General features: G+C 36.9%; 1 protein-coding gene and 1 pseudogene across 2 annotated transcripts; one reads left to right on the plus strand and one right to left on the minus strand.

Annotated features, from left to right (window-relative positions):
• Positions 1-2,178: 2,178 nt before the first annotated feature.
• LOC141846474 (reticulon-like protein B1) lies at positions 2,179-2,989 on the minus strand (annotated as a pseudogene).
• Positions 2,990-4,460: 1,471 nt separating this feature from the next.
• LOC141845771 (nuclear pore complex protein NUP155-like) lies at positions 4,461-7,915 on the plus strand. 2 transcript variants are annotated; one of them, XM_074733774.1, is made up of 3 exons: positions 4,461-4,619; positions 6,186-6,355; positions 7,703-7,915. In XM_074733774.1, exons 1-3 carry the CDS (start codon positions 4,461-4,463, stop codon positions 7,707-7,709), a joined length of 336 nt encoding a protein of 111 aa, XP_074589875.1. In that variant the 3' UTR covers positions 7,710-7,915. The 2 variants fall into 2 exon arrangements, with proteins under 2 accessions (XP_074589875.1, XP_074589874.1); XM_074733773.1 differs by lacking the exon at positions 7,703-7,915 and having other exon boundaries at positions 6,186-6,712.
• Positions 7,916-10,201: the final 2,286 nt, after the last annotated feature.

Below are 10,201 nucleotides of genomic sequence, written 5' to 3' on the forward strand. Positions count from 1 at the left end.
TTATATGACAAAGTGGGACAGATAGGCCCACTAACTTAGCGGGTTGAAAAACCTCCAATCCAACTGAACTCGAGGAGGATTGCGAGTTAGGTGGGTTGCGAGTTAGACGGGTTAAACCACAGGCTTGTCAAAAAAATAAAAAATATTAAAATTTTTAAATTTGGATTACAGTTTAAAGGGGTCAAGTTAAAATTTTTAAATTTGAATTATGATTTAAATAGGTCAAGTCCACTAGTCCATTTAGTTTTCTACTTTAATTTTAAATTTTGATGAAAATTTTTTTTTCTCAATCCACGAACCAACTCAAACCCGCCATGGGCCAACCCATGTGGGTCGCAGGCTTACTCAGGTTGACTACTTGAACCCATCTTAAAATGGATTGATAAAATTTCAATCCAACCCATTTAAATTATTTGACATGGCGGGACAATGCGATGAACCTGACCCAAATTGACGACTCTAATTACAATCCAAATCAACCTGTAACATACTTTTCTTCTTGCTTAAAGGTCTCACCTCCATCTTATCTACTTGCATAAAGACCCACATTCAAGTCCTCACCCACTTGTCTACAACTCTTTCCTCCAAGATCTCACACATCTACCTAGAAGCTTTGCCTTCGACTCTTCATACATTATATTAGCCTCTAGGCCTCACCTCTAAGTCTTTATCCATTTGCCTAGAGGCCTCACATTCGGATGTTCATCCAATCCCATAATAACCTGTCAAACTCTTATCAATCTTAATCTTATAGGCAACTATCAAAATTTCGAGAAAAGACATTGACTTTGCAGTGCGACTAGTAGTATATGTTATGATCCTATTATATGATAACGATAGATGATCTCATACTTATAAAATAGGAGGAAGAGGCTAGACTTTGTCATCTCACAATGAAATTCATAATGCATTTTTTTTATCTAACTTGGGTCTCTTATTTATACCAAATGAAGTTTAATAGTAAATCATATGTAATTAATTAGTCAAAGAATAATTCTTAATTAATTAAATTAGTTAGATCTTCGAATTAAAATCATGATCAATTAATTTTCAATTCAATTTAATTTTAAATTATTATGAAAGAAAATTAGTGTTTATCTTATTGAGACGTATATAAGTATTTATTTAATGCAATTATGTCTTACTAGAAGAAATAGTTATCTACTCATTAACTAAAATATAATTATTTTGCATCTCCGATTTCTTTACTAATCTTAGTTCTCACTTAGTTGGCAAGAATATTTAAGATATCTTTTTGAATATATGGTGAAGTATACTTTATAATTTTTAGAGTTTTCTCTAAGATGATATCCTCATTACTATCATTCATTTTTCTTATAAATTTTATCATCTTCATAAAAAAATTCCACAATTATTAGAACAAGATCGTCTCAACCATTTTTGAGGCTCTAGGCAAACTTTTTTTTAAAAAAATTAATATTAAACGAACCTGATTCGGGTCAATGGGGCCAGTTATGATCTAGGGACCCATTTAATCAATGAACCGATTGTTAACTATCAGTTCGACGGGTTTTTTTCTATATAGATGAAAATTTATTAAAAAGAACTCCGTTGGTAGGACTTGAACCTAAGTCTCCCAGATATTTGATCGTTGGGGAAAAAGTGTCCCCAATTTCGATCGTTGGGGAAGAGGGGGGGTTTCTAATATCTTTTTTTAACGCTTGAGATTATTTGATCATTTTTTATCAATAGCTATGATTTATTGTCTATTGTTCTCCAAACTTTATAAATAAATAGCTCATTTTATTATTTTCACACTATCATCTCTACTTTCATCTCTTAATTCTAAAATCTTGATCACTTTCAATTTCAATTCTCCAATTATAATGGAAAGAGGATATTCATCATTTCGATCTTGGAAGGGTAAGGAAATAATCAATCCGAATAAAGCATGATATTCAATTTATCGATGATAAGCTCGAGCAAATTTGACACTCGAGATATAAATAAAGTATTGATGGTGATACTTCTAAGGTTTGGGATCTAATTTTTAAATCATAAAGGATACGTAGACAACTTAAATAAATACAAATCTTTCTTTATATTTTTAAAAATAAATTTATAATTTTAAAATATTTTTAAAAATAAATCTAAGGTTTCGAATCGTTAATTGTAACTGTCTTGAACATTTAAAGTTAAGAGTCAACCTGTAAAAAATCATCGACCCAGCAGTTCCAAACGGCAAAAGCTTCCTATTTCAGAAACCAGCCAAAGTAAGACAATTGCCTCAAGAAGGAGATAGTTTCAGCAAGAACAGGCCTAGAACATACAAATGTAACATGTGTATGACAACATTCGACAATTTATATACCAAGATACACGTTTTGAGATCTTTTCTGCATGTAATATCTTGAAGGGTAGATGTGAATCCACTTATCTTGGAATGCAAGGATGATGTTAGTTCTTTGAAGGCATGTTCAGATAGAATGATCTCAGGGATTTTTGGAGGACTTCTACAGTAGGGATAGGAATTATGATTTTGGGGTGAACAAGAGAAAAGAAAATATGTAGAATGTTATAGATAATTGAAATGAATGTTACCTATCAGCTAGAGTTGCAAAATTAGACCAAATGAATATCACAAGCATCGTCGAGATGGTGGTCTAGCACATAAGTGTAAGGAAATGGTACTAAGCCACCTCAAACTTAAACCATATGACTGTCGCACCGCCTAAAATCCCGGTTGTTAAGTATTTGTTCCTCCATAGCAGCACACGCCTACAACTCCAAGAACAAGCATCAAGAACAAAACTACTTGAGATTGTGCAGGAAAACAAATGGAACGGCTTACCTTTTCCTCCACCTAGGTGATCATGAAGGGACCTCTTGTGCCTGTCACCCTCCTTTTAGCAGCAGTGATGACCATGTTGGTGATCGGGGAAGCGGCCACGAAGGTGGTAGTGGCGGGGGTGGTTGTGACCTTTGATGGCTCATTGGATTCAAAATCTTAAATGATGTGAGGTGACATGGCCCCAGTGGTAGATGGCAGATAGCTAGAATCGAAGTTGTTGATCACTTATTAAAAACTTTTAGATTCTAATCACCACCATAAGAAAGAAACACTACCTAGTAAAACACTAACCATAGTAATTTAGAAAACTCAATTTATCCATCGGCACAAAAACTCCACTCCTTTAATCATTCTTCGTCATACCTAAGTGTTGAGAGGTAACTACATCAATGAGTATTAGCTATAGTAGTCATCAACAAGTAGTAAAGGGGCAAAGAGAGCATCCTACATAACAGTTAGGAGATATAAATACAGTACAACAACATGTACTTGGAAATTGGAATATATGCAACACTAAAAAGAAAGACTCACCACTTATCAATTCAATGATCATCACATTCTTATACTTTTGAATTTCCTTGACTAACCATTATATTGTTCTCACTTGTAACTCATGTCAAAATAACAATTGACAAAGGAACATAGTTAATTAATAGCATATTTTTTCATGAATATTCAAATGTTCCGTCAAATGCAATACCATATAAGTGAAAAGAGGTCTTACACCTACTGTACCATACATATAAGGTCGATGTCATAGATGAATGTAAGTTTGAAACTTTTAGATACGTCTTAAGGCCTTGTATCACAATCCAATTCTTTAGTCCCGCATCATTTAAGCGTCCTTCAATTATTGCATTTATTCGTTATAGTCTTGATTGTCGAGTTGAGTTGCGTCAGCTTGTGACCCATGCGGGGCAATGAGTGGTTTGAATGATCACTACTAGAAAAATGTTAATAGACAACGCCCCAAAGACAACGGTTTTTAGCAAAAGCGTTGTGGTTTTTCAATTTACAACGTTTTTAGTCAAAACCGTTGTCTTTGAAAATCAAAAGACAACGTTTGTTCAGAAAGCGTTGTCTATTTGGGTCAACCACAACACTTTTAAAAAACCGTTGTCGAAAACGTTGTCTTTTAGCGGGATTTTTTGCCAAAGACAACGCTTTTAAAAAGTATTGTCGTTGACCGTTGTCGTTGAGGGTTTAGAGGGTTTATATCCAGGTTTTTTATCGGGCGAGTCCGCGATTTCCTTCGTGCGTACACCTCTTCTTCTCTTCTCCCACCCCAGTTTCGTCCCTCCCGCTCGCACCTCTAGCTCGTCTTCTTCTGCGCGCCCCATTTTCGTACCTCTCCCGCCCCCTCTCGTGCTTGCCCTCTTCACCCGCCCCCCTTTCGTGCCTCTCCTCTTCTCCCGCCCCTTTCGCACCTCTAGCTCCTCTTCGCGCCGCTGTGAAGAGGCGAGGGCGAAGATAGAACGGAAGCCGCATCCGGTGCTCCTCCAGGCCCGTGCTCCCGTCTAGGGCGGTGCTCCTCCAGGCCCGTGCTCCTCCAGTGCGTACGGTGACCTCCTCGTGCTCCGATCCTCCCGTTCATCCTAAGCTCGCTAGGGTTTACGGTAGCTACTCATCCTCCTCCGGCGACCGTGTGATGGCATGGGGCGACGAGACCGTGGGGCTGGATGTAGCCTCCGCCGGTCTCCATATCAGCGAGCGCATTGGCAGGGACGTCGCCGGCCGCCTCGACCTCGAGGAGGCTATTGAAGCCTCGCGCTATGCCAGTCACCCCTACTCTACCCTACCCAAAGAGGTACCCCCAGAGAGTTAATACATTCTCTCTCTCTCTCTTTCTCTCTCTCTTCGTTGGGATTCCTTGCCTAGGGTTTGATAAGTTGAGTATGTTGTTAACTTAAGAGATTGATTTTCAGACAGTGGGTGTTGATTCTGAATAAATCTTATCGTACTGAATATGATAATGTACATCGAGTTTTAGATTAGGAACACTTGTTCTTTTACGAAAAAGAATATTTTGGAGAAGTATACTCTCTATATAGGTTACTTCTGTCAGAAAGGTACACTTGGTGGGTGCTTGATTATTTCAGTTTCCAGATTCCCAATCGCACAGTTCTATTGAGTTGTAGTTTGTAGATTCACGAATCTTGGTAGGATAATCCAGGCAAGACTAGCACTAAGAATCACTTTGCTACTCTTAAAAATTATTAATTGTTTCCCTATTCACGGACTGATGTTGATCAAGTTTGGTATTAGTTTATTCCAGCCTGATAGTTTGTACCTTGGCTTCATCTCCCTAGTAAACAAGTGGAGCAGGTCAGGATGTCCTTTAAAATTGATGTTTTTGATGAGTGACCAATTCTTTTAATCTGTCATTCAGTTAATAAGAAAAGAAATGCAAGGCAGAGGAGGGTTTATGGTAGGTGATGCTAGATCATATGGAGATGAAATTAGTGAAAGATGTAGGAAGAGAATGCAAAAGAGGAAGTAAATCGTAAGCATCCATTAGAAAATTTATATCTATGCAAAAATAAAAATATGGGGTTAGGAGTGGATTCTGTAGGAGTCCAAGAATTCTTTTTTCTTCATAATTTTAGTAATTTTAATTGTATGAGAATTCTTTTTAACTTCTAACCTGAAAGATTCTTTAGCCTTTAACATTGTTATTGATTTTCTAGAAATTATTACTTGCTATACAAAAATGCAACACCTTAATCATTATGTTGCTTTGAACATATATTTACTATATGAATAAATTTAATTATATTTCATATATTAGGATAATGCATGTTGCAATGCTCATCTAATATTAGGCATTTAAAATTTATGATAAATGATAAATTTTAAATGCTTAGTGTCTCAAAAAAAAAACTATTTTTCTTAAATTTTAGGATCTTGTACCTTATGCTTAGGTCCTGTTATTGATCTTATGAACCGTTCACTAGGTAGGATCCCTAACAGACTTTGATACACATATCTCAACTTGGATTCACTTATGCAACTGGATTACATTTACCTATTTTCTTAATATATATTTAAACTTCGATCAACTCATCTCTGTTTTGCCCATTTGTTATGACTTCATATATGCTCAATAGCAACTATGTGCTTTACTTGAGATTCCCTTTCCCTCTACCTCCTTGTTTCTTGGTTGTCTGCCATTCTTGCTCTATAATGTTGTAATACTTTAACACATGTTGCTCTTTCTTATCCAAGATAATATCAAAATGTTTAGAACAAAATTATCTCTTCTTGATATCTTATTATATATATATATATATATATATTCTAGTTTAATTCCACCATTTATGGAAATGGTTGTTTTTATATACTTTTGTTATATTAACAAGTAATTTTGCCACAGTGGCCTTCTATAGTTGAAGTTGCAGATACACGTGAATTACCTCCAGCTCTAATTGAAAGATATAATGCATCTGGTGGTGAAGGAACAGCCATTTGTGGAATTTTCCCAGAGATTCGAAGAGCTTGGGCTTCAGTTGATGATTCTCTGTTCCTTTGGCGTTTTGATAAATGGTATATGCCATGGTTTAATCTTTTTGGGATTGGCCATTGTTTCGAAAATTCTCTGCATATTCCTCTTATTCAACTGCATAAGCTTATACCATGAGGAACTGCATAACATCCTTTTATGGTCTTGTAAGGATTGTGTGGGTTAAACCAGTTTCGATTTTCTTAAATTCAAAATCACATTGTTTGATAAAATCAATCTCACTAAATAGAGAAACTAGAAGCGTATTCTATGTATTTTTGAGGTCAATATATAATTTTTGTGCTTATATGGATTGCATCAGCCATCGATATATGTGTGTGTCTTGCATTATATGTAATTGCTTTGGTTCATATGAAAAAAAATTAAATAAAAATTAATTGTTGAGGATGATAAATTTAACTATTTAAGTCATAAACGTAAGGTTTACATTGACTGATGAAGTTGTTTAATGTGATGTATTTTATAGATGCATGTTTAGCTTTTTAACATGTGATATTAATAATTATTGTGGATATAACTAAGTTCCCAAAAACATGGATGCATGTGTCTGTGTACCATATATATCAATGACAATTTGCTTTGTGTGGCGTTAACTATGCCATAAAATTATATTAGATATCATTAAACCAATTATATATATATATATTAAAATAACTTTATAAGGTGTAAGATCAACTAAATAATTAAGTTACATAAAATTAAAGATTAATATTTTTTTAAATGAATTATATATATCATGCTGAATCACTTTTTCTCTTGTCTTTTGTTAATTGTGTTTTGGGTTGGGTCAGATCACATTGTGTTGGCAGGTTGTGTCTAATTTTGCTAGCTTTACACGTGTTATGCAATAGCTCAATCCTCCATATCACTTGTTATGCTTTTGAAATATTGGGTTGGCTATTCAAAGAATGTCTAATGTTCTTTTACTGATTGTATTTGAATATGCCTATATTTCATATCATTTCAACCTATTTTCTCTTATTTTATTATCTAGTAGAGGTACACATAATTGCAAGTCCTTTCGAGTAACTCAGCACATTTGTCTTCACATTTCAACCTCTGCTGCAATAACCTTCCGTGTGTTATTTTTTAATAGTTCAATAACTCTGATTTATACAATATGGTGATTGTACCACAATCTTATAATTTTTTCCATTTAGCACATTCAATGTGTCTTTCTAAGATGAGAGAAACAGAGTGATTTTCTTTTGAAAAGACAGCCAAAATGGACTGCTGCAGACTTGTTTTTCTTCATCTCGCTATAAAAATTATCGAATTCTCTTGTTTCATTTCCTTACTTGCTCACTTGCCTTCACATAAGGATTAATGGTTTAGGAGACAGGCAATGTTTCAAATTTATTTTTGCACAGCACTTAATAGAGGCAAATCTGCTGCTGTTGTGCCAATATTTCTGCTGCTGATACATGGTGCTTCTAATGGTGTGATGATATTCTGTTGCTGTTGGAGGATATTCTGTTGTGATGATATTTCTACTGCTGTTGTGATGATATTTCTGCTGCTGTTGCCTTGAAACCTTTGTTATGCATCTTTGACTGTTATGGAGCTTATATGTTGGAAGTTGTAAATTGAATTTGTGTTATGAACTTGTATAAGTTGTATGTTATCGATATGTTATGAACCTGCTGTAAGAATGGTTTTTGTGTGAATATAAGTTGTATGTTTTGTACCTCTGATTGAGTAAATTTTGTAGCCAATAGTTTTGTATTTACAAAATATATTAATTCTTATTTACTACTAAAAAAAATCAAAAGACAACGCTTTTAAAAACGTTGCAAAAACCCAACCAATTTGTAAAACAATTACAACGCTTTTTAACCGTTGCAAAATGTGTTGTCATACCTATTAAAAACAACGTTTTTAAAGCGTTGCAAAAAACGTTGTAATATTTACAACGCTTTTTCTGCGTTGCGAAGGTGTTGTCGATGTTAACAAAGACAACGCTTAAAAAGCGTTGTCGTTGAGGGACCCCTTTTACAACAGGGCATCTTACAACGCTTTTAACCCACAAAGACAACGCGTTTTTCGCGTTGTCTATTAACATTTTTCTAGTAGTGGATGTCAATGGGTTTTGGTGTGTCGGCTCACAATGTCATTATTGACCTACCTGTTCCAAGTTCATGGCACACAAAAAGAGTTGGGTGTAGGCATAACTTGATTAGTTAGTAGTGTGGAGGGAACTAAGCCAAGCTGGCTTCATAGAGCAGCTTTACCCACCTGTCTTCAATGGTGGAAGGATAACAAGTCAGTTGCTAGTAATCCCATAATGATCTATCAAAGCTCAACATCTATCAAAAAAGCCATTTTTATATATTTTTTTCCAATAAAAAAGTTTTCATTCATATTGTTTTATCGATTTTCAAATCTCTCCTAAATATAACTCACAATTCCTCTAAATAAAGCCTTAAAAAATAAATTTGCCAATAAAAATCTCATGACTAGATTTTGTTATGGCCTAAAATATGTTAAGTCATAACAAAACATTAAAACCACATGGGAGATGTGGGGTATCAATCCTCAGTATCTCTCGCATGACAAGCAAGCTCCTGCTCATAGTCAAGTAGAGACTTCAATGTAGAAAATAGAAGGGCTCATGCAGCAATTAACAATTAACCAACAGAGAACGTAACTAAAGCATCAATATAGAATTTGGAGATACAAGTAGGCCAAATTACATCATTCATCAACCAGCTATAGGCATAAGGCTCCAGCCAACTTCTCTCGCAGACCATTCCTAATCTAAAGGATAATGATGTCAGTATAGAAGAAAATGCTCCTCATGCAACCTATGCTTCAAAAGTGCAAGGATCACTCTCTTCTTGGTATCAACTTGAGTGATGAGCTAGATTGTGGTGTTCATGATAATTTTTCTCTGATTCTGCTAGTCTATTTGATTTTGTTGATTCTTTGTGTCACGATTTTGATGAAGATTGATGTGGGAAGTCAAGGAAGATGACATGCATGGTCTCCCCTGGAGGCTTCGCCAGGTCAAGATCTAAGCCACGGCGGCAAACCCTCTCATCTCGGCGGGAAAGGTCCCCATCTCGGCAAATCCTCTCGTCTCGGCGGGAGAGGCCCCCATCCTGGCAAACCCTCTCGTCTCGGCAGGGGAGGCCCCTAGCTCGGCAAACCCTCTCGTCTTGGTGGGAAAGGTCCCCATCTCGGCAAATCCTCTCGTCTCGGCAGGAGAGGCCCCTATCTCGGCATATTCTCTCGTCTCGGCAGGGGAGGCCCCTATCTCGGCAGACCCTTGCATCTCGGTGAGAGAGGCCCCCATCTCGGCCAACCCTCTCACCTCGATAGAAGAGGTCCCCGTCTCAGCAAACCCCCTCGGCGAGGCCTCTCGTCTCGGCAAGGGAGAGGGTTCATCTAACTCCTCAATGCCCAGCGTCAACATCTCGGGCCTCCCCCTTCAGAGAGTTTCGTCCTGTCTTTGTCACGTTCACCTATGAACCCAGCCACTCCACCTCTATTCGGGTAGGCTTTAACCCTAACCCTGATCTTCTGACACCAACCACCGTCGCCATCGCCGGAAGGAGAAGGAGCCAATATGTCTCCCAGACGCAATCGCTTTCGGCACCAGTCCTAGTCGCTCCACCACATTAATGGTGCCTCCCATCGCATTAATGGCGCTCTTCATCCCTATACGTGGCTTTCTCCTCTAACCTCGTGGTTTGCACGCATTACCATAAAGTAGATATGGAAAATCAGGCTCAGCTTCCCCTACGAGTTCCCCCTACATATATAGCTTAGAATAGAGGGGATAAAGGGAAGGTTCTTCTGGTGATAGCGTGTGTACCTGAGGCACACAACAGCCACCTTCCCATATGGAGTCCAAAGGTTGGTTATAA

Source organism: Curcuma longa, chromosome 15 (genome assembly GCF_044706935.1).
Source record: "Curcuma longa cultivar G26 ecotype Majalengka, Jawa Barat chromosome 15, ITB_CL_G26_1.1, whole genome shotgun sequence".
Lineage (NCBI taxonomy): Eukaryota > Viridiplantae > Streptophyta > Magnoliopsida > Zingiberales > Zingiberaceae > Curcuma > Curcuma longa.

Excerpts from the sequence above, each read along its gene's own strand:
- LOC141845771 (XM_074733773.1), top strand. The coding sequence starts at position 4,461 with ATGGCATGGGGCGACGAGACCGTGGGGCTGGATGTAGCCTCCGCCGGT. Across the intron at positions 4,620-6,185 it reads ACTCTACCCTACCCAAAGAG|TGGCCTTCTATAGTTGAAGT; the intron begins GTACCCCCAGAG and ends ATTTTGCCACAG.